General features: G+C 52.0%; 1 protein-coding gene across 1 annotated transcript in view; it reads left to right on the top strand.

Annotated features, from left to right (window-relative positions):
- The first annotated feature begins 1230 nt into the window (after positions 1-1230).
- Positions 1231-24321, top strand: part of TSNARE1 (t-SNARE domain containing 1) — a 121394-nt gene continuing 98303 nt past the window's right edge. Inside the window, exons 1-3 of the mRNA XM_012648003.1 lie at positions 1231-1318; positions 8797-8946; positions 10280-10786. Coding sequence (XP_012503457.1) covers positions 1231-1318; positions 8797-8946; positions 10280-10786 — 745 coding nt within the window. The remainder of the gene's footprint in view (positions 1319-8796; positions 8947-10279; positions 10787-24321) is intronic.

The following is a 24321-nucleotide window of genomic DNA, read 5'->3' as shown; positions in this document are numbered from 1 at the left end:
GTGCCACCCACTGTAGATGGGGCCAGGTGGCATAGGCTGGGCCTCTTGCTTGGAGGGGACAGGGCCATGCCACCTCCGCCACCCTGATTCTGGGAATTCGGGCCTGCCTCTCACCCTGTGTGAAGCTTACTTTGTGCTTCACCTGCCTCTGGCTTCGGGAGTTTGTGTGGTTGCGCTGAACACTGTGAAGTGTTCAGAACCTGGCTGGCCTGGACTGTGGGCTCTGTAGTGATATTGTTAGGATGCAGGCAGATCAGACAGATGTCCCCGCAGGCATTCGCGCACACAGGGGTGACACCGCAGAGGCAGGGAACCTGTGGATGGCAGCTCTGGCTGTGTCCAGGCTGGAGAGTTCCCTCTTGTTGTGTGCTCTGAGTCCCTGGAGCTAGGCTCATGGGAGGAGGGGTTTAGCGGGATGCCAAGCTGCCCCAGGCCAGGGATAGCTGGTGTTGTGATGAGGTTGGTGCGTGCCAACACAGTGAAGTATGTATTTGCTGTTTGTAACCCTTAATGTGTTTCCATTTATTTCTCACAACAACCCTAAGAGGTAGGTCCTTTTATTCCCTTCACTTGATGGGTGAGGAAACTGAAGCCCAGAGAGGTCCAGTAGCTTGTACCCAGCTGCATAGGTAACAAGGCCAGGGCGGAGTCACCTCCAGGAAGCCTGACCCCAGCTCTCCCACCCCATCATGTGCGTCTCAGGAAGACGGAGCTAGATGTAGACCGGGGGGCAGGAACTGTGTGGTTTTCAGCCCTAGTGCGGGTCCTGGCTCACACCGTACAGTGACACACGGCTGCATGTTGGGGGAGCAGCGGGAACCAGTGTTCTTGGAAGCCAGGCAGGGATGGGCTTGTGGGGGGCTTGGAGAGCAAGGGCTCCAAGTGGGACATCTGTGGTCTTTAATAGCCAGCAAGAGGGCTCGCCTAGCTGGGAATCCCATAGGGAGGGGCGGGGCCTGCCCTCATCAGGGCTGTGTCGTGTTCCCATACTGGGGCCAGTGGAATGAGAGGCCGCCAGAAGGGCTTGGTGGGGGTTGCTGCCCTGGGGGTGGCGAGGAGCCTGGGTGGCCTTGGGAACAGGCACAGCAGAGCCAGGCTCAGGGGTTGGGGCAGGCATGAGGCCCTGTGAATCTGAGCTTTAACCCTCTCCTCTTTGCCTTCCTCTCCCCTCCCTTTTTATGGTTCCTCCAGCTCAGCAAGGAGGCTGCTGGGCCTGCCCTCTGTAAGAAGATGTCTTATGGATCCATCACTGGCGGAGGTGGCCTGGGGAGCCGCAGCCCTTTCGGGGCACCCTCAAGACAAGGCTATCAGCCCCTAGGTAATGACAGCAGCTGGCAGCGGGGGTGGTGGGATAGCAGTGGGCGGGGACTTCAGGCTCAGTCGTGCTGATGGCTAAGTAGAGGGCTTCTGTTCTTCTGAGAAACCTTGCCTGTGACCTGAGACCATGGGTGACTGTTGAGCTCCAGCCTGGCGCGATTTGGGTGTCAGGAGAGGAAGGATGCTGAACGGCTGCCCTATTTTGGGGGACAGACCTAGGTGTCCAAGATCCTGCTCTGAGGATAGAGGTGGCGCATAGAGTACCAGCTGCTGGGCGGTGGTGCTCTGGGTGTTTGGAGAATGGCTGAGTGGATGAGCAATGTTCTCTAGTCTTCCTAATGGCAGTGTGAAACAGGTGGCTCTGCGCAGCGGGCAAAGGAGGACACTGGGGCTGTGGGGTGACAGACACCTCCCCACTGCCATGCAGAGGGAGCTGGGCAGAGCTGGGACCTACTTCTAGATATTTCTGAGTTCCAAGCCTCTGCTCTTTCTGCTCCACCAAGCTTGACTTTCCACCTCCCACTGCAGGCTATCAGGATCCTGTGGTGGCCCCTGGCCTTGCCCCGGCCCGTGTCCTCCCCGCCACCCTCAGCTCGGGCTGTGGAACTGGCCTGGAAGGTGCCCTCCAGGTGGCAGGCCCAGTAATGGATGTTTTGGCCACAGGTTCTCTCATCTGGCTCCCAGCATCAGGTCAGGACAGCCTCCAGGAGTAGGGAAGGGGATCGAATTTGGGGCCTCTGAGCTCTTGGCTTACTTCTGTCTGCTCAGGCCTTGGGCTCAGCCTAGCAGCTGCCTTAGGGCAGGAACTGTCCCCCACCCTGGGGCTGGGCTCCCGTGGATCCTCAGGGCCCCTCTCAGGGTGTGGAGGTGCGTGTGTGGGTGTGTGCACCTAGAGTTCAAGTACAGTAGTTTAGAGATGGACGACCCTGACACCTACCTCCACCCTTTCTCCATCCCACATCCTTCCCCCCTTGCCCTGAATCACATATTTATTGCTTTTTCCTTTTCTTCATAGTTTTACTTATGTGTGCTCATATCCCTAAACAGTGTGTTGCTGAGTTTTGCATTTTTGAACTTCATTTACTGGGATCGTGTGATTTGTATGTACCCACCATTTGCGTTATGTGTTGTGTTCTGAGAGCGTCTATGGTGTGCATAGGTGCCGTTCTTTTTGTTTTTCCTGCTGCACTGTATTTGATTCTTTGCGTGCACCACGGTGTCTGTGCCTATTCCACGCCTGAGGGGCACTGAGGTTGTCTCCCGCGTCCCTCAGTGACAGCGTTGCTGAGCGCCTGTGCCTGCAGTCCAGGGCCTCCCAGGGTCAGAGGAGGCACGGAGGTCCCGCGGCTGGGCACCCACGGCACGCTGATGCTCGCTCCCACACGGAGCTCCCTTCACGCCATGTCCTTGTCAGCACCAAGGTGTCAGATGGTGACTTTTTGCCAGCCTGGTGGGTGTGCAATTGTTTCTTCCTGTTTCAGCTGATACTCTCTGGAAACTAATGGGACGGATCGTCTTTTAATACATTTATTGGCTGTTTGGGTCTTAACTCTTTTGCTTAACTCTTTTTGTTTATTTTCTCTTGGGTTTGTCTTGTACTAATTGATTTGCAAGATTTCCTTCTACGTCTGGAGAGGAAACCCTTGTCAGACGTGCTGCACACATCCCGGTCCAGTTCGGGCATGCTTCTCAGTGTGGCACCTGCTCGTGACAAGGGCCCAGCAAGGACACACTTGAATTTATCAGTCGTTTCTCTCATGGTTTGCGTTTTTCTGTTTAGTTTCATAACGTCTATCACAAGATGATAATGATATTATCCTATGTTTTCCTCTACAGATTATGTAATTTGTTTTTCGTATTTAAGTTTTTAATCCAGCTGGAATTGGTTTTTGTTTATGGTGTGAGGTAGAGTGAGCCTGGAAGGGAAGCTCTAATGGTGGTGTTTCTGTATTTGCATAACAAATTGTCTGGGCTATTTATTCTGTCTTTTTTTGTAGTCCTGCAGTGACAGCTGTGTGATAGTGAAAGTTTCCATATGGGTTCTTTTGCTCAATTTTTCTATTCCTATGTCAAAATCCACCTTAATTTCTATAGCTTTATTGTAATTCTCATTATTTTTTAGGGCAAGTTGCGCTTCTTATATTTCTACAGAAACTTCTTGAGTATTTTTGACTCTTTGACATTGAGCATAAATTTTAGAATCACCTCGTCAAACCTTTGGAGTTTTGACTGGAATTTCAGTGCGTCTGCTGGACGCATGTGGGGAGAATGGACATCATCATTCTGAGTCTTCTAGTACATTGTAAGTGGTGCCATTCTGAACGTTATGTTTTCCAACGTTTGTTGCTGGTCTGTGCACAAGCAAGGTTTTTTTTTTTTTGAGATAGGGTCTTGCTTTGTCTCCAGGCTGGAGTGCACTGGTGTGATCATAGCTCACTATAGCTCGAACTCCTAGGCTCCAGCGATCTTCCCACCTCAGCCTCCCAGCGTGCCAGGATTACAGGCATGAGACAGTGGGCTTTTAAAAAAAGCAAAGTCTGGAGATTTTATTTAATTTTTAAATGTTTTGTTCATTAATGTTCTAAATATGGAAAATTTCAAACACCAGAAGTAGACACAATCATGTAGGGAACCCCAGTGCTTCCCTCAGCTTCCTTTGCCACTGCTGGTGGCCAGTCTGGCCGCAGTTGTGCCCTGCCTGCTCCCTGCTGTGTCATTTTGAAGTAAATCCCAGACATCAGATCATCTCCTCTGTTACTATTTCAGTGTGTCTCCAAAAGAGGACTCCTTTCATACACGGCCGCGTCCCATGGTAATGCCTCATTTCAGCCACGGTGCTGAGTCTGCCGTTCGGGTCGCCGGCGGCTTCGAGGAGGCACCGTGTCTTCACAGTGCGTGTTTGAAGCAGGGGCCTAGAAAGAGCCACGTGCTGTGGTTGGTCCATGTGCCTGAGTCTTCATCTCCATGTTCCCCTCCATCATTTTTTACCCTTGAAGTTCACCCTTGAAGAAAGCAGGCTTCCCCGTGTAGTGCAATTGGTTTTCGTCTACTGACTCCATATCCGGCCATTTTGCCAAACTTTTTTTATTAATTGTAATCATTTGCCTGTGCAATCTTTTGAGCTTTCTATGTCGTTGGCGTCATTTGTGAATAATGATAGTTTTTCTCTCTTCTTTTCCAGCGCTTTCACCTTTTATTTGTTTTTCTTCCCTCTGTGAGCTGGCTGGAACCTCACTACGATGTTGAGTGGAAATGGTGATCGTGTTCTTTCTGAGTCTGTGGAAAAATGGGATTGTGTGTTGTTGAATGTTTCTGGGATTTTGCTATGAAACTGTCGGGGTCTAGTGTCTTGTCTTTGTTGAAAGTTTTTGAACTATCAATTGATTTCTCTAGTTGTAAAAACTCGTTCAAGTTTTCTGTTTTCTCATGGGTCGGTTTTAAGTTACCTTTTTCTGGAAATGTGTCTGCTTTATCAAAATGTTCGATTTGTTGAATAAAATCGTAGCCTTTCCAGGCCAAGTGTAAGCTGGGGCAGCATCGTGCGGTGGTTACAGTGGTTAGGAGTACGGACTTGTACAGCAGCGGGCTGGCCCTTCTGCCTGGAAGGGGGGCTGAGGGCTGGCCTGGGAACTGCACCCTCGCAGGGGAGCGAGGCTGCTTCCGCCTGCGCATGGAGCACCCAGGGGCCTTGCCATTCTCGCTTCCAGGCCACGTGAGGGCTCACGGTTGTGGCTGTTTCATTAACGTCAGCAATACGTGAATCACATCCCCTTTTTTATTCCTAATATTGTATGTTTGTACCTTCTATTTTCTTCTGTAATCAATATTGACAGAGACTTGGCAATTTTACAAATCTCTACAAAGATGTGACTTCTGGCTTTCTTGATCCTTTCTGTTAGATGTCAGTTTTAACATTTGATTGATTTCTGCTCGTGTTTTTGTTATTTTCCTCGTTTTTTCTTTGAGTTGATACTATTTTATTCATCTAACTCCCAGATTAGATGTTTATAAACCTCATTCATCTTCAATATTCAATTTTTATTCTTTTCTAATAAAAGCACTTAAAATTATAAATTTCTAAAGGATCACTGCTTTAGTTGAATATCACACATTTTAAAATATGTAGTATTTTTATTTTTGTTCAGTTCTAAATATCTTCTTATTTCCATTATGATTTCTTCTTTGACCCAGGAGTTTTTTAGAAGTGTATTTCATCGTTCCCAAACATTCGTATTTTTTTGGTAATTTTTTTAAAAAAATGATTTCTAACCTAATTGCATTTCTGTTGGAAAAGGATCGGTACTGTCCTGATTTGTTGAAAATTGTGGAGACTGGGGCCTGGTGTTTCTTTATGCTCTCCTCTGCCCTGCATGACTGGGGAAGGCTTCCGTGTGGGTGGGCCTGGCCTTTGAGGCCTGTAGGAGCTGGGAAAGGACAGGGTCTGGAGGACAAGATGGCCATGGGCATAGGAATCGCTGCAGTTATCCAGCCCCTGCTGTGTGCCAAGGTCCTTGCTACCCTATTTATGGCAGTGCCTCAGGGCCATCTCTTCATCCTAATGTTCCATAGACAAAGGCAGCAAGAAAACAACTGGCAGATTGTTCACACATAAAGAACTCGAATGAGGCCTGGCATGGTGGCTCACACCTGTAATCTAAGCACTCTGGGAGGCTGAGGCGGGGAGGATCACTTGAGCTCAGGAGTTCAAGACTAGCCTGGGCAACATAGTGAGACCCCATCTCTACAAAAAATAGAAAAATTAGCTGGGCGTGGTGGCATGTGCCTATAGTCCGAGGCAGGAAGATTGCCTGACCCAGGAGTTTGAGGTTGCAGTGAGCTGGGATGACACCAGTGCACTCTACCCAGGGTGACAGAGCAAGATTCTGTAGCAAAAACAAAACAAAACAAAAAGAACTCAAATGAATAGAAGGGAACCCCCCAATCTCCATAAAAACTGGACGGGTCTACAGACAGCTACAGACAGCTAGGATGGCTGGTTAGTGCGTGAGGAGTGGTCAGCCTCACTGGTGACCTCAGAGATGGAAACTGAGGTGCCCATACATGCTGGCGCCAGCCTCTGGCGGAAGTGGGCACTGTAAGGAGAGGCAGGGTGCTGCTATCTCCTCCCAGGGTCTGGGCACAGTCAGCTTGAGGGCACCTTGAAATAGTCCCTCTCTTGGCCCGGCCATGCCTCTTTTTGGGCTCTGTCTTAGGAGGTAATCAGCAATGTGGGCACAGGTGTTCACCGTAGCATGTCAGTTCAGAAATGCTGGAAATGTCTAGCTTTGGGGAAATAATTGAGAAAGTGAGGGTTCGTGACAGAACACGATGCAGTCGTTGAAATCACATTGTTGGAAATCCTTGAGTGAGCCCTGTGTGAGTTACAGTTAATGGTAATACAAATGCAAGAAGCAAGACCATACACTCAATATTTTAGTTGTATGAAACAACTGCCCCACCCCCCCAGTGTTAATAATTTTTAATGTTTCATTTCTGGATGTTGTGATCTTTATTTTTTATTTACAATTGTCTGCATTTAATTTTTTTTCTGTAATTTGTGCATATTATTCTAATAAAAAACAAACAGTAACAGCCCCAGGCCTGCCTGCCCTCGCCTCCCTTCCCCTCCTCTTCCCTCCCCTCCAGAGTTGTGGGTTCCTTTGATTCAGGTGGGCAGAGCGTACTGGCCCCTCCAAGGGTGTCTGGGGACAGCATGGGGTAGTGTGGTGCTGGCAGAACTTGGACTTGGGGTGAGTGGATGCCGGCGTGGTGAGGTGATAGGGTGTCCTTGTGCATCAGCTGCCAGCGGGCCTGCAGTCTCTCTGGGCCTAGGCAGGGGACCCACCCTGGAGTAGATGGGCACCTAGTCACCGAGTGTCTGGATTCCCTGCTTGTGCACTGTTGTCTGGGGCAGCGACTGTTGGGGTGGGGGTTTTGGGTCTGGAGAGTATGTCTCTGCCAGGAGAGAATGGCATCTGGAAGCTGGAGGGACAGGCCTTGGCCTAGGGGCTTATGGTCACTCAGATACTCAGAGAAGCCTACGACTTGGTGGCTTCAGCCTGGGCCTCAGCCTGGGCCTCCCTCCCGGGTGTGGGGATTGCAGACTGCTCTTGTTCTGGCTCTGAGATCCACCTTGCTGCAGTTCTCTGTCCTGTAGAAAGCTGTACCCCCAAATAAGCTAGACTGCCCCTGCCCGCCACCATTTCCTTGTGCGCCCTCCTCCCCTCATCCCCCCAGGGCCAGAGCTGGGGGATGAGTGGGCCCCATTCCAGGACAGTGAGTTGGGGGCACTGGAGGCCCTCCCCGAGTCTGTGCCACCAGCAGGGCCTGCCTCTGCCTGTGTGGTTTGGGGCCTCTGGGACCTCTCCCACCTCTTGGGGAGGGCTCGGTGAGAGCCTTTGGGGCAGTCCTTCCTTGCCTGTCACGCTGGCTGCGGTGGCCCCCCAGGGCATGCCGAGCTTTCTTCTCCAGGGGTTACACGAAGGGCCTTTTCCAAGAGCTGCTGCTTCAGGCGCACAATGTGGAGAGGGGACTCAGGGTGTCTGTGCTGACCTGGGGACTCGCTAGAGGCCGTTGGCGTGGTCAGCAAGAACATCTAGGCCAGCTGCGTTGTGACCTGCTGGGTGGTCAAGAGTGTCTCAGTCTCCTCAGGGAGCACCTGAGGGAGCAGGTTGCAGACAGCCTCCTGGGGTCTCCTTTCCATGCCCTCACCCTGGCGCATGCTGCGTGTCATTGGCTCTGGGAGGCCATGGATTGAAAGGCACATCTTTATTCCAGAGATGTTAAGATATTTTTATAAGGTACATTTGAGGATAGACGAATTTTAGTAAAATGTGTCTAGAAATGGTGGTGTTTGAATAAATGGAAATTATTAGAGAAAATTAAGATGCGTCCTTTGTGGGGTTCAAACCCCAGAGTGGTGGAGGGTGCCACAGGGACCTCTGTGGTGGTGCCTCGGCCACGCTGCCAGGCGTGGGGTGGAAGCGTGTTGTTTTGCTTTTCGCTTCTCGTATACCATGGAACAATATTTTTATAAAATACAATAGAACGCCCCCGTACTGGGATGTCGTGGCAATCTTGAAATGCCATGAATCATAATGAAGCCTGACTCTCCACGTTGGGACCCCATTGCTGCAGAGGGTAATGTAATACCCACCCAAGTTTCACCTGTGACCACATCTCCAGGACTGATTTAGGGGGTTGTGGCCTAGTTTGGGGTCACCTTTCAGAAGAACTGTGGTTCAGAGAAAAATTGAGAATACCTAAAGTTCTGAACTCCATGCTGGTATTCAGAAAAAGGGGGGCGTTCTGGAGGCCATGGCAGTCAGGGAGGGCTTCCTGAAGGAGGTGGGCCCCAGTAGAGCTTCTTCAGCTTGGGTGCCTGCTGTCTGTGCATGGGTCCTGGCACCGCCAGCAGCACCCTGAGCTGCTTGCGCAGGCAGGCTGGGAGTAATTGTGACTGTCCCTTGCTGTCCGTAGAGTGCGCTAGATGTTGGACCGAGTATGGAATCCGCCATTTCCCCTGCCCATCGCCAGAGAGCAACTCACAGGACCCCTGTGTGGGGAAGGACGGGGAAGGCGATCTGGGGCCGGCAGGTGCACCCAGAGTCCCGAGGGCCAGGAAGCGAGGTACTTCCACTCAGACGCTGGGTCTGGGGGGTCCCGGGGAGGCCACTCAGAGATGCTGGCGCTGAGGAGGGAGGGGTCCACAGGCTGGAGCTGTGGCGGTACCCAGGCAGCTGCAGGGTAGGAGGCTGGGGCAGGTGCTGAGGCCTGTCTCACCCTCGCCCCTGCTGCCCTCTCCCCCAAAAGGAGGACGGATGGCATGGCCAGTCCAGACCGGCCATAGGAGGGAAGCATGTGATGGCCGGGGCCGTTAGGCCCTGTAGGCTCAGGGACCAGGGCTGCACAGTGGGACGAAGGGGCACTCATGCCCGGGGGTCTGGACCTGCTCACCGGGCCCCTTTGCCCGGAGCCTGATTGTCCTTGTGGAGAGGGCTGGTGAGGGGGTGTGAGGGTCCTTGGGGTGTGATTCAGGGAGGAATAGGTGCGGTGGCCTCTGCAGAGGTGGGCCTGGGTAGGCTTCCCTCCTGGCAGAGAGGTCCCTTCCGGGTGCTTCCAGCAAGACAGGACCTGGAGGGAGAAGCCCACTCTTGAGTGCTTCCTCCTGGTGGGGCTCAGACATGCCCTCGGGAGCCTTCTGTTGTTGGGGCCACTGTCCCTGCCTTTGGGAAACCTTAGTCCTCTGACCCTACAGAGCCATACCCCTGGCAACACACCTGTCCCTGTCATCAGGAAGCCAGTCTGGTTCTGACAAAGTCATATGTGAGCAAAGACACAGAGACCCGGGCACTGTTTGTTGGGCCAGCCCCCACGAGCTCCGGGCTGAAGGGAGGAGGGAAGCTGCAGAGCAGGCTGTCTCGCCACCACCTGCCCTCAGCCGGAGTGCGGGAGGCATGCCGAGGCAGCACTCACGGGGCTCTAGAGGTCCTGCAGCTGCCAGGCAGGCAGGTGTGAATGGCATCCTGCATGTCAGCCGGTGAGGGCTTTCCCCAGGCCAGGGATATCCCCAGGAGCAGCACCAGCCCTGGCTCCAGAGCACCTTTCCCTGGGGCCTGAGGATAAGAGATGCATGCAGAGGGCCAGGTCTGACCGCCAGGGCCTGTCCCAGCTCCCTTGCCCTGATGGTGGCTATGGAAGGCAGGTGGGGCCTGTTTTGGAGATGGAGCACTATGGCCCAGAAGTTAGGTACCTTGCTGATGGCACCTTGCAAGGCAGTGGCAGAACCGGGAGGCTTGGACCCAGGTCTCTGGACACCCAGCAGAGTGAGGTGGTGGCTAGGAGCGGGCAGCTGTGTCCTGAAACAGAAGCCAAAGAGGATGCTCCCCAGGGAGCTGCTGTCGGAGCTGCTGCTTCCCCTGCGCCTGGAGCCTTAAACACCCACCTTTTGGTGCCTTTCCAGGGCCAGGGGTTGCCCCTGAAGGCAGCCGGACACCAGAGCCCACCTCGCCACCCACCACTGGCCCGAGAAAGGACTTGGCTGCTGGGCCCCATGGCCGCATGACGGGACCCAGTGCCAGCCGGGCCAAGAAGAGGAAGCCCAACTTCTGTCCACAGGAGACTGAGGTGCTGGTGTCCAAGGTGAGCAAGCACCACCAGCTGCTGTTCGGCACAGGGCTGCTGAAGGCCGAGCCCACCCGCAGGTACCGCGTGTGGAGCCGCATTCTGCAGGCCGTGAACGCACTGGGCTACTGTCGCCGTGATGTCGTGGACCTGAAGCACAAGTGGCGGGACCTGAGAGCGGTTGTGCGGCGCAAGCTGGGCGACCTCCGGAAGGCAGCCCACGGCCCTGACCCAGGCTCTGGCAAGCCCCAGCCCCTGGCACTCACACCCGTAGAGCAGGTGGTGGCCAAGACCTTCTCCTGCCAGGCCCTGCCCTCCGAGGGCTTTGGCCTGGAGCCGCTCAGAGGTGAGTTCCTCGCTGCAGGCTGCCCCACCAGGGCACTGCTCTGGCCACCTGGAGGGTGGGCCCGCCTCGGCCCTATTGCCCTGCTCCCTACTGCACAGGGACCTCCTCTCCTCTTCCTTGGCTTCCTCCTCTTCCCCCTGTCATCACCTGGAGCGTCCTTGTTCACTCACCCCGCGCTCCACTCCCTCGCGCAGCCATCCACACATCTGTGCGTCTGGCAAACATTTTTAAAGTCTGAAGGGAGCTTCAAGGTAAACTGTGACTCCCTGTCCTGGTCCTGAGCCGAGCACATGCAAACACAGTAGCCGGGGCCGTCATCTCGTGGTCGTCTGGTCCTGCGCGTGCACCGTGGCTATGGTGAGACGTCCGGGTGCTGGCGCTGCCCCGCGTGGACACACACACAGATGCAGGCATTCAACAGTGCTCACCCTCTGACGTTCCAGACCTGCCGATCTTCTTCTGTCCTGTCCTGTCCTATCCATTAAAATAAAAGCTAGTTGTGACTTTCTAAATTGGTTTCATGACGTGGGTCTCAGAGCTGCGGTTTGAAACATACTGCTCTGTTACTGTTTTTAACACCCAGGAGAGGCCTCCGTAGTGGGTGGTCCAGCCCTGCAGTGTCAAGGTGGGCAGGTTGAGACCCGGGAGGGAGGATTTGCTGGGGCCACGTTGGGACCTCTGTGGAGACCTTGCGGCTCAGGCAGAGTCCTTTTCCTCCAGGGCAGCATCAGTCTGTTGGTGTCCAGGGGGTCGGGAGGTTGACAGAGGTCAGTGTGGGCCCAGTGTCCAGCAGCTACAAGCGTGGGGACCCAGACGGCCGCTGGGCAGTAGGTACGGTGCAGACGTGCTGCGGGCCCGGCAGGCACTCGGGGCCGTGGACTGGTGCATGAGGCCGCGGTGCAGCTGGAGAGGCGGAAGAGGAGGGTAGCATCGTGGTGCCTGCACTGGACTCCAGCTGCAGGGGTGAGGTTGCCTGCTGCAATGGAAGCTGCCCAGACAGGTCACGCTGCTGGGGCTGGACGGCTCCCCGGAGTGCAGGGCTGCAGCGGGTCAGCCAAGGTTCTCCTCAAGACACAGGCGTGAGCCGTGTGTGCTGCAAGGATGGCGACGCCTGGAAGTGACAGTGCCTGGAAGAGGTTCCCAGCAGGTGTTGCCAGCCCCACCTGGACAAACAGACCTCGCAGGGCGCTAAAAGGCACCCAGATGGGGCGGCCTCCCCACTTAGCCCTCAGTGTGAGGTGGCAGGAAGTGGCAGCCCCAGGGCCTGGCCATCTGGCCCTTGCTGCAGGACATTGCTCGTGGTGGGTTGGGTCCCCTGGGAGTGCGTCTCCAGGACAGCCTTTCCTCTTGGAAGAGTCAGGGGTGCGGTATGGGGGTCCTTTCTGGCAGTTGCTGGGAGAACCGTCTGCTTCTGAAGATGCTTCTGGTACTGGAGTATGGAGCCAGCCCCAGGGCCTCCCCTTGCTCTGTGTGCTGCAAGGACAGGCTCTCTGTCCTCTGCCAGCTGCCACGATGGGAAGATGTAGGAAGTGGCAAAGTTAGAGGTCCTTACCACAAGGACTGGGCTGCCAGAGAGCAGCTTGCTGGGTGGTGAGTGGTCGAGTGGATGGTGACATTGACGGGGTGACCTTGACATCATGGAGGACGAGGTGGTGCCTGGGGGAGGTGGTGGGACGGCTTGGCCCCGAGCAGCCACCCAGGGCAAGAGCCCATTCACTCCCCTGTGCTGGCCTCGCAGCTGACTCCTGGCTGCTTCCTGCTATCCTGGCCCATGTCGCAGCCCCAGGCCAGCTGGGTGCATCCTCCTGACGTGCAGTCATGTCCCTGTGTCTCCCATGTCCAGGCCTTTCCTCGCTCCACCAGTGCCCCCTGCACATGGCCAGAGCTGTGACCCGGTAGGCCAGTGCTGCCCTTCCTGTGCTTCCATGCACCCTGTCCTCTGCGCACTCCGAACTGCCGCTGCTGGAAAGAGGACACCACTTGACGCTGTGGTGCCTTTGCGTATGTCGCTCCCTGTGTCCCTCCTCCCCACATTCTCCACCTCACACACAGTAGGGGTCAGGGTCCCAGGACCCCCCTTGCCCTGCTCCCCCTGTGGTCGTCGCCTGGGAAGATGTAACCGAGAGGCATTGAGCATCACACAGCAGCGTGTCCTTGCGAAGTCACCGTGCTTCAGGAACGTCTGAATTCTTCACTCCAGGCTGCCAGGGCTGGCCCGGGGTGCTGATGATAACCCTCACATAGTCAGTCACAGGCTGAGATTTGGGATTTCTCCATTTCTCCTTGAAGCTGCAATCGTGGGTGTGTAGAGGCTTAGAGCGGGGAGGGCCTGGTGGATCAGACCTCCATCCCACTAGCTCTCTCTCCTTGTGTCTCTCCCCCAGCTGGACAAAGGGGTGAGCAGGGAGCCTCCCGGGACCAGGAGGCAGCTGGCCACCAGTGTCCTGCTGAGGTTATACGAGCAGAATCTGGCCACTGCCGCTAGGCCCTGGAGGCCAGGGAAAAGTCCTGTGGTTCTGTGATGGTGGAGGGCTGGTGGGGGTTCTGTCCCACCCTTCTCTGGGGTTGCTCCCTGTAGACCTGTGCACACCCCACGTCCTGTCTGTAGCAGGGGTGACATTCAGTGAGTTGGGCTGGCCACACTGAGCCCTGAGGCTATGTTGGGTGCCATGCTTAGGTGCACACACAACAGCCTGTTCGGGGACTCTACTGTCACCCCCACTCAACAGGGAGGGATAGAGGCAGCAAGCATGGAAGTGGTCCCCGCCGAGTGGGGCACTGGGTATCAGGCTGAGTCCCTCAGGCTGTGGAAGTGAGAACGCCCTGTGCTTCCCCTCCTGGGGAGAGGGGTACTCAGCCTGCGTCTGGGGTGCCACACCAGGCAGGGCTACATGCTGTTGTCACTGGGCCTCATTCTGCCTGAAACCAGGTCGGGACGTCATCCTTCCATCCAGCTCCTCTGGCAGACGGGGAGCTGTGTGGCCTAGGGTCATGCCTAGTGGGGACAGAGCCTGGCAGCCAGTCAGCTTGTTGGGCAGCCCGAGCAGCCAGGCAGGCGTGGGGAGGGGTGTTGGGTGTCTGGGGGTCTTGGTGCTGACTGTGGATTGACTGTGTGGGTGGCTCCCTTGAGCTCCTGCCCTGGGGGCCTCCCCTCCTCCTGTGGCCGCAGGTGCCTTTGGGACCTGGTTAAAGGAAGAGCTGCTTATTAGAGCAGATGGGGATGGGGGGGTGTCCAGACCCTCGTAATTCCCCATAATTGCTAAATGTTCATTAAAAGCCTTCATGTGTCTTCCTGCAGCGGGCACATAACGCGGTGTCTGCAGTGAGACGTGGGGAGGTGCAGGCCCTGGCAGGGAGGCGCTTGCTTGCTTTTGGTGCTGTTGGAACGTCCCGTTATCTCTGCTCACAAGAGGGGTGGAGGGTGGGGATGAGATGGGAGAGAAAGCCCTGATGATAAGCACTGCCTATTTTTTATTTGATTTTACTGAGTGCAAACAAAGCCACTTCGGTGGTGTGCAGATGGAGTCTGGGAAGTAGACTCAGGGCGTGTTGGGGAGAGGACCGACAAGGGGGTGACCCTCCTGCCCTCCTTCAGACACAGGCCAGGGCCGCGGATCGTTCAGCTCTGTCTTGTGAAAGCTGGTGCCTCTGGCCACGTGGCTGCCCCTCCAAGGAAGGCTGTACCCAACAGACCTATACCCCAGCGCCTGCCTTGGGACTCCTGTATTTTCCTGTCCAGACGTGCGCTCCCTGAAGCCAGACCACGTGTCCTGTTTCTACGACACTTGCACGTATTGCCCGGTTGGCCCAGTGGGAGAATGAAGAGGACAGGATGCCCGTGCTGTAGTTGGCGGGTAGCGGCGTAGTGTTAGGTGGCCACCTGCCTCGTGGCTGAGGACCCCAGAAGGAAGGGAGCGGTGCTCTGGAGGCGGTCTCGCGGCCTGCCTGGTGACAGGACAGTGTGCACCTTGGTTCCCTCAGGTGCGAGTTTATACCGTTATTCAACAGAAACTTCTGGAACATGTAGTTCGTTTTGCTGGGTCCTGGTCTAGAAACTCAGAGGTGGGCTGGCCTGTGGGAGGCGGTGGGCTGCAGAGGGCCAAAGCTGTGTCGGGGAGGCCCACCCAGCTGCACTTGACCTCTGGCCAGAAGAGCGATGGGCCAAGCGAGATCCCAGGCTGGGGAGGCTGGTGCTGGGAAGACCTGGCTGTGCGGTCGTGGCGCACAGAGAGGGAAGGCACCTGGCTGGGAGCAGAGACAGGGTGAGGCTTCTGCCATACCTCTTCTCTGGAACCCAGGCAGTGACTTCTTTGGAGTTTAATTGACATACACTGTGGTGCATCCATTTAAGGGTACAGTTCAATGAGAGTTGGCCAGTATGCACCCCCATAACTTCAGCCCCAGTGAAGGTGAAGAACATTTCCATGATGTCAGAGGGTTCCCTCTGCCCCTTCCTGGTCAGCCACCCCTGCCCCAGCTCAAGGCCAAGGCCACCACTAATTCGCTTTTTGCTACTCTAGATTAGGTCTCTCTTTCCAGAGTCCGACACACGTGGAGCCGTGTAGTATGTACTCTTTTGTGTCTGCCTGCCTTAGCCAGTGTGTTTGTTGTGTGTATCAGTGGTTCCTCCCTTTCCATGGGGTGATAAGTATCTAGTTGAATTACTGGTCATATGGTTGGTGTAACTTTTTAAGAAATGCCCAAGCTGTTCTCCAGAGTACTTGTACTATTTTAAGTTCCCCCAAACAGCAGGGGGGAGCTTCAGTTGCTCTACATCCACGCCAACTCTTGCTCTTGTCAGTGCTTTTAGTGTAGCCGTTCTGTGGATGGTGCTATGGTGTGGATATTTGATCCTCCAAACCTCATGTTGAAAGTTGATCCCCAGTGTTGGCGGAGGGGCCTACTGCAAGGTGTGTGTGTCTTAGGGGTGGGCTCCTCATGAGTAGATTAATGCCCTCTATCCTCCCTGGGGGGTAAGTGAGTTCTTACTTTGTTAGTTCCCACCAGAGATGGCTGTTAAAAATAGCCTGGCACCCCCTTGCCCTGCTCTTTTCTCGCCATGTGATCTCGGCACACTCCAGCTCCCTTCTGCCTCCTGCCGTGAGTGGAAGCAGCCTGGCCCTCACCAGATGTCCAGTCTTGAACTCCAGCCATCAGAATCATCAGACACATAGACCTTTTTTTCCTTTATAAATTGCTCAGCAACACAGAGTGCACTAAGACAGGTGGTGTGTAGTGTATGTCATTGATTGTAGTTTTATTTGCATTTCTCTGATAGTCAACATCTTGCTATGTGCTTATTGGCTATTTGTATATCTATTTTTATGTAGTATCTATTCAAATTTATTGCCCATTTTATATCATATGGGGTTGTCATATGAGCTCATTTATTCTGGATACAAGGGCTTTGTCAGGTTTCAAAGCCAGATATCTATATTGTGAATATTTCCTTTAGATGGTAGTTTATCTTTTACTTATCTTAACTATGTCATTTGAAGATCAAAAGTTTTACTCTTCGATGTGATCAATTTTTTCTTTTATGGTTTTTGCTTTTTGTATACTGCCTAATAAGCCTTTCCCTACTACTGAGTTGCAAAGAATTTTCTTCCTATTTTAAAGAAGGGTTTTTGTTGTTGTTTTTTTACTCTTTGCTTTTCCACTTAATTCTATGATCCATGTTAAGTTAATATTTGTGTGTGGTTAATTTTGAGTTGAGGTTCAATAGATATCCAAAGTTTCTAGCACCACAGATTTAAAAGACTGTCCTTTCTTCATTGAATTATTTTGGTACTTTTGTCTAAAATAAGTTGACTTATATGTTTATGTGGGATCTTGATTTGTTTTTATGGATCTAAATGTCTCTGCTTAAGCAGATACCACACTGTCTTGATTACTGTAACTGTAAAACACCTCTTGAGGTGAGTTGGGAAGTATTTCCTCCTCTTCTGTTTTCTGAAAGAGTTTGTGTGGAGTTGGTATTATTCTTACTGCAAATATGCGGTAGAATTTACCAGGGAAACCATCTGAGCCTGGTGTTTTCACTGTGGGAAGATTTTAAACTACAAATTTATTTTCTTTAATGCTATAGTGCTATCTATGCTATCTGTTTCTTCTCAAGTGAGCTTTATTGGTTTTGTGTTTTTCAAGGAACTTGTTCATTTCATCTAAGTTGTCAAATTAGTTGGCATGCATTTGCTTATAATATTTCTTTAGTATCCTTTTAGTCTGTAGGCTCTTTAGTGATGTCTCCTCTGTCATTTCTGATATTGGTGATTTATTCTCTCTTCTGCTCTTGAGTAGTCTAATTTAAGTAAGTTTTTCATCTCAGTATTATTCTGATGTAAATGTATCGATTTTATTTCAAAGAACCAGCTTTTGATTTCGTTAATTTTCTCTATTTATCTGATGTTGATTAAATTGATTTCTGCTCTTTTTTATTCCTTCCTCCTGCCTTCTTTGGGTTAAATTTGCTTTTGTTAGATCATTGACTTGAGATCTTTCTTCTTTTCTGATGTAAGTATTCATTGCTATAAATTTCCCTCTATACATTGCTGTAAATTTTAATATATGGTATTTTCATTTCATTCCATTAAAAATATTTTCTAATTTCTCTTGTTATTTCTTCTTTTACTTATTTAAAGTATGTTGTTTAATTTCAGATAATTATGTATATTCACGGATATCTGTTATTGATTTCTAGTTTAATTCTGTTGTATTCAGAGAATACATTTGGTATGATTTCAGCTATTATAAATGTATCAAGACTTGCTTTATGGCATGAAATATAATATATCTTAGTGTTCCATGTGCGTTTGACGAGAATGTGCATTCAGCTGTTTTGGGGTGGGGTGTTCTGTATGTCATTCAGGTCAGGTTGATCGATAGTATTGTTTACGTTCCCTGCATCCTCACTGATTTTCTGTCTACTTGTCATATTAACTACTGAGAGAGTGTTGACCACTCTCGCTATAATTGTGGATTTGTGTTTTTTCCCCAATCCTATCAGTTTTTGTTTCATATATTTTCAAGCTGTGTTATTAGGTTCATGCATATTTAGAATTGTTTGTCTTAATCAATTGACCATGTATTGTTGTAAAAATGTCCTTCTTTATCCCTAGTTGTTCTGAATTCTACTCTGATATTAGTGTAGCTACTCCAGCTTATGATTACTGTTAGTATGACATATTTTTCCAATCTTTTTACCTACAAGCTTATCTGACTTTATATATAAAGTGGGTTTCTTCTATATACTGTATAGCAGAATCTTGATTTTAATCTAATCTGAGAATTTCTGCTGCTTAATTGGAATGGTTAAAACAGCATTTCCAGTAGGACTTTTGGTACTGATGAAAAGGTCCTATAATCCACATTCTCCAGTATGGTGGCCATTTGCCAGATGTGGTCACTGAGCACTTGAAATGTGGCCAGTGCAGCTGAGGAACTGAACTTGTAATTTTATTCAATTTTAATTAACTAAAATCTACACTTAAATTGCTGCATGTGGCTGGTGGCTCCTGTTTTGGGTAACCGATGTTTACATCATTTATTGTTAGTATAAATACCAACATCTTTCTTGTAAGTCTACCATCTTGACATTTGCTTTTGTATTTCCCTTTTGTTCTCTTTTTCTTTTTTCTTTCTTCCTTCTTTTATTTTTTTGGAGTAATTGAGTACTGTTGAGCATTCCATCCATTTTACCTCCCCTATTGGCTTAGTAGCTATTCCTATTGGTTTTGTTATTTTAGTGGTTGCTTTAGAGTTTATAATATATATCATTAACTTTTCACAGCCTACCTTAAAATAATATTCTGTCATCTCACATAACTGTACAGACCTTACGGGGGTATACTTCCATCTCCCCTCCCCATCCTCTTTGTTACTGTTTCCATACACTCACTCCCACAAATGTCATTAACACCTTGTTATCACTAACAACACAAGTTAGTGATTTTGCTTTAACAATTGCTTGTCTTTTAAATAAATGATGAGAAAAATATCCTTTTAATTTCCCTTCATGTTTACCATTCTGGCACTCTTTAATTTTTTGTGTGGATCCAGTTTCCTTTCATCGGTACTTTCAACCTGAATAACTTCTTTTAACATTTCTTGTCATGCACATCTGGTTGGAACAGATTCTTTCAGCTTTTGTGTATTGAAAATAAATCTTCTGCCTCTATTTTTGAAGTATATTTCCACTGGGTATAGAATTCTAGATGAAAGTTTTTTTTTCTTTAAAGCACTTTAAGGATATCATTCCATTGTCTTACATCCTCCATGGTTTCTGATGAAAGGATGAAGTCCTTCCTACATTTTGTTCTTCTGTAGGGTGCAGCTTTTCCTTTGGCCCCTTTTAAGGTTTCTTTGTCACTGGGTTTCTGCAATTTGACTATAATGTGTTTTGGGTTTTTAAAAATACTTATTCTGCTTGGATTGAAATTCTTGGATTTCTCAGTTTATAGTTTCATAAAATTTGGATACTTTTGGTCATTATTTCTGGACATTCTTGTTGATTGACGCTTGATTGCATACCCTTCTCTCGCCTCTCCTTCTGCCTCTGTCTGTCTGTGTGTGCCAGGCTGCTTGGTGTTGCCCTGGGTCCCTGGGGCTCTGTGGGCTGTCCTGTCTTTTTCTCTGTTTCATTTTGCTTAGTTTCTTTTATTTGTTGTCAAGTTTACTGATCCCTTATTCTGCAGTGTCTATTCCACTCTTAATTCCAAGCAGTGAAATGTTCACTTCAAATACTTTATTTTTCATCTTTAGAAGCCCTGTTTAGGTCTTTCCCCCATCGACTGTTTCTCTCCTCACTCTGTGGGTGTTTTCGCTCACACCCTTGAGCAGGTTTATAACTGCCGTTTCAGTATTTGTGATAGCTAGTTGGTGTTCTCCTCTGCTAATGCCACCATCTCGCTGCCATTTCTGGGTCTGTTTCTAGCGACCGATTTTTCTCATGGTTATGGGCCACATTGTTTTGCTTCTTCATATGTCTAGCACTTTTTTTTTTTATTTCAGCATATTATGGGGGTACAGATGTTTAGGTTACGTATGTTGCTCTTGCCTCCCCACTCCCCCCCAAGTCCGAGTTTCAAGCATGCCCATCCCTCGGATGGTGCGCATTGCACTCTTTGTATATGCATGTCTAGCAATTTTTGATTGTGAATTTTGTATCCTTTAATGCTGGATTTGGTTGTTTTTCTTTGAAGAGGATTGGGCTTTGTTTTAGGGGGCAGTTAGGTTACTGCCCCCTAAGGCTTGTTTTTAAAATCTTTTAGGGTGACCATGGAGTGGCCTTTACCATAACACTAATTTAGCCCCAGTTCTAAGGGGTGACCCTTCTGCAGTCATTGCCAGCTTCCCTGTGTGTTCGGTGAGGTCTCTTCCCTTCTTGCAGCAGGAACTGAAATGATTCCTGGCCCTGTGTGAGGTCAAGTATTGTTTGGCTTACAGCTCCCTGGGAATTACTATTTCTTCAGAGTTGTTTTTCCCTTGGCCAAGTGAGGTTTCTCCCTGTGCAAGCACAGGTTTGTACTTGGCTAGAGGCCAAGGCCTCTTGCAGATCTCTGGAGCTCCTCCCCTGTCCAGCTCCTTCCTCTCCGGCATCTGCCTCACCCTCCAGTGTTGACCTCCTAAACTCAGTGAGACTGCTGGGATCTCTTCTGCTTCCTCTTGGCTCATCAGTCTGGAGTTGTTGCAGCAAAAAGCTGGGGTGATTTTAGGGCTGAGCTCATTTTTCCTCATTCTCTCAGAATTACAATACTACACTGAATGTTGTACATTTTCAAAAAATTGTTTCTTATGTTTTATCCAATTTTTAGCTGTTTACGGAAGTTGAAGTCTCTCTAATGCTATGCATTGTTATTTCAGGAGAATGTGGCTTATTTTTTTGTCCTAATTTCTATATATCGTTAACTCCAAAATTCCAGTTTCTGGATCAGTTGATTGACCTGTGAATCACTCTGTGTGCTCAGCAGCTGCACAGGCCTCTGCTCTGCTGCCCCAGCCTGAACTCCTCATCTTTCCAGGCCTCTTTCTCCTTCCTTTCCTGTTAGGTGAGCAGCCCACCTTCCACCTGATTTCTTGGACCAGACACCTGGGCACCATCCTCAGCCCCCTTCAGTTTCCACCTGCCACTTGCACTGAATGCAGAGGCTCAGGTAGCATCTGTCTAGTCCCTGAATCCCTGCCCACCTGCCCCTATCAGAGAATGACCACCATTTGTTGTGTGATCTGAGGGGACATGAGGCAGCAGGAAGGTTGACTAGTTCCAGAATTAACTTATCTCTTCTGCTGTGACTTTTGACACTGACATTTGCTTAAACAGGTTTGCTATGTTTCCAGCCCTTAGTTAATGCTAGTGTGCCTGAGAATTAGGTAAAGAAGAGGTTATGCTGCTATAGCAGAGACCCCCAAAGAAGATGGAGATTCTTCTCTCTTATCCAGTAGTCCAGCTAGATTGGGCTGCGAGGGCAGCTCTGTTCCATGGGGCCACTCCGGGACCCAGGCCCCTTCAGCCTGGGGCTCCACACTCCCCCAGGGTTGAAGTGGAGACACACCGCATTGCATCCCAGCCCATGGAGGGAAGGGGGCAGGCATGGGCTGGCAGTTTCCAGTACATAAGAGGAGGACCCTGTACACTTCACTTCTCAATTCGAGGGGTGAGAATTTGGTCATGTGGTCCCCCTTGGCTGCAAGGGAGGCTGGGAAATGTCTACATCTGGGTGGCCAGGTGGGAAGAGGAGAGATTGGAGCTTAGGGAGACAGGAGCAGTCTCCCAGTTTGTATTGCCCGGGTGGCCTCAGCCCACGCTCCCTTGTGGCATCCGTGCTTAGTTCCGGCTAAGGTGAGGGGCCTCTTCCCAGGCCCCTTTCACAGATTTCCCTGGAGGGAACAGAGCCAGTCCGGGGATGCGCTCAGCAGCTGTTCTTGCTCCTGTGCCTGGAACTTAGCTGCCTCCATCTCCATCTGGAATATTTGACATTCCCTCCTGCCTCTGCCCTCCCCTCCCCTGTAGATGGGCCTAAACTCCACAGGCAGCCAGCTAACAGCCTCTCACTGTGGCACCAGCCCCTAGCCCTGGTTTCCTTGCTCACCCACGGTGGCTCTAGGTATCTAACAGACTCCACAGTGGAGTCAGAAATAGCTGGGCTGCACCTGCTGCTGTTGCCCGGCCATACACCCACTGCTTTCATCTCGAGGCAGGGCCTCCACGGTCTGCCTGTGGGGGGCTCTGCATTAGAGACCTGGCATCTGGCCAACAGCTCAGGAACTAGAGTTGGGCCCGGACAGCACTTCTCAGGGCAGCCCAGCCCCGCCAACGAGGAGCACGCCCAACAGGGGCCTGCGCACCTCGCCCCTCCTCCCCCAAGAGGGCTTTGCAGTGAGTCTGGCTGCGGAGCAGGGTCTGGGGGAGCCCAGAGAGCCATGGGCCCAGGGCAGCTGTCGGGCTGAACCCCACCTCTTGCCTCAGGCCCCGTGACCAGGCCTTGTCCTTGGCTTTCTGAAGGCAGCAAGGTCTGGCCCTGCCCTCTGCTCCTTGTCTGAGCCAGGTGTTCCTCCAGCCCCACCCTGGGGCCCTGCTGCTACATGTCTGCCTCTGGTTTCCCTGGTGTCCCCACTCAGGCTAGCCTCTGCCTGCAGGGTGTAGCCCTTCCCTTTATAAAGGACCAGTTTCCCGTCCCACTTCTGCCCCTTCCTAGCTGCGTGACCTGGGGTCAGGTCACCCAGCTTCTCTGGGCCTCAGCTGCCTCAACCCTAGACTGGTACACACGTCTCCAAAACCAATCAGCCAGTTTTTAAGAGCTTGCTGTGCTTTAGAAAGATGCGTCCCACGTGGGGCTAGTCGTCCTGTCACCAGGCAGCCTGGCCTTGGGTCAGAGGGTAGGATCTGTGAGCTGGGGAGAGATGTGTGAGAGCGCCTGAGGGCACAAGGGCTGCAAGGAGGGTCTGTTCCAGGCCAGGGTCTTTGGAGAAGGGGAGATGGACAGGGCGATAGGGCGCCTGTGCCTGCACAGTGCCAGCCACAGAGGCCTCGTGGGGGCCCACTGAGCTCGGCGGGGGAGCTGGCCTGGCAGTGGAGGCTCCTAGGGAAGGCAGCGAGGGCTGTGGTGTGTCTTCCGTGTGCTGGGAGCCTCAAGCCTCAGCTCCTTCGGGAGTTCAGTGGGGACTTTGGGGAGTCCCCAGTGGATTCTTAATGAAGGAGCAGGCACTTGTTGGGGGAGAAGGCAGGGTGGTGTGGAGGTGGGAGGACAGAAGGAGGGAACTTAACCGGGCCGGAGGTGAGGACTGGCCCCCACCACAACTTCCCTGACACATGGAGGTGCCTCGGCGGGAAAACGGTGGGACCTCCTGGTGATCTCCCTGCCCCCGTGGTGTGAGGATGTTGAAGGGCTTGGACCAACACAGGACTCTTCAGGACCCCTCTCGCCCACTGGCTCAGCTTGATGGTCCTGCGCATGGTCTGTCTGGTGTTAGGGCAGAGTCTGCCTCTGGCTCAGCTCTCGCTTGTCTGAGTGTTGTCATCATGATCACTGGTCATCAAGAGTACCTGCTGATTGCCTGTGAAGTCTGGGGAGTGGCACCTGACCCCATCCAGGCCCTTGGGGCAGGGCAGGGGTGGTGTGGACGGGTGGCAGGGCAGGCCATGGGATTCCCTCAGCTGTGAGCAAGTGCCCTGCAGTGTTGTGCCTGGTGCAGGTGGCAGCGAGGAACAGGTCCTGCCAGTACTGGGTTCTGCTGCCTCCTGGGAGACTGCTCTGTGCAGGGCAGCTCTGGCGCCTTTTCTCCTTCAGCCCTGAGTCGAGTCCTTGTGAGAGCATCACACCAGTTACCCCATCACACCGACAGCCCCTCCTGGGGCCAGTGTGAGCCTCTGGGGCTCATCCTTCCTTGTGGCTCTGGCAGTCGGCCATGGCACATGAGCAAGGGTGAGGGGCAGCCCCATAGGACTGGACAGTTGATGCATTTCTTCCAGAGCTCAGAGCTCAGAACCCACCACTTACTGGTGGTGTGACCGTGGGCAGGTCATGTGATCTTGAGCAGGTCCTCTGCCCTCTGAGCCTCAGCTTCCTCCTCTGTAGATGGGTAGAGTCCTGCTAGTGCCTGGGGGGTCGGTCTGCAGCCCTCACACCACAGGTGTAGCGTGTCCCATCCTAACCCTTGTTGTCTTCACTGCTGTGACTGCTGCCCTGGCTGAGACCATCCTAGGCCTAGGCCTTAGTGACCTCATCTTGGCAGCCCCAGAGCTGCTGGGGGCAGTGAATGCCAGGCCACAGGATGCTGTTACCCAGGCCAGAGGCGTTGAGCTGAGCTGGCCTCCCTCCTGAACAGCCCAGGGTCCCCTCCCTTCCCCAGGCCTTGCCGTGAGTGCAGCAGCCGGACCCAGAGGCCTGGGGGCGGGGGGGAAGAGGCAACTGGATAGAAAGTGCTTAAGGGGCTGGGGCTTGCCTGTGAACCCAGAGGAGCCCAGAGGATCAGTGGGACGGGCCTGCCTACTCACAGGAGTCGGCGTGGGCCCTGTCACTGGCTTGCCAGCGCAGGGG

This window comes from Propithecus coquereli, unplaced genomic scaffold (assembly GCF_000956105.1).
Source record: "Propithecus coquereli isolate 6110/MARCELLA unplaced genomic scaffold, Pcoq_1.0 Scaffold28, whole genome shotgun sequence".
NCBI lineage: Eukaryota > Metazoa > Chordata > Mammalia > Primates > Indriidae > Propithecus > Propithecus coquereli.
The sequence above is the reverse complement of the archived record's forward strand: the minus strand, read 5'-3'. Positions and strand labels throughout refer to the sequence as shown.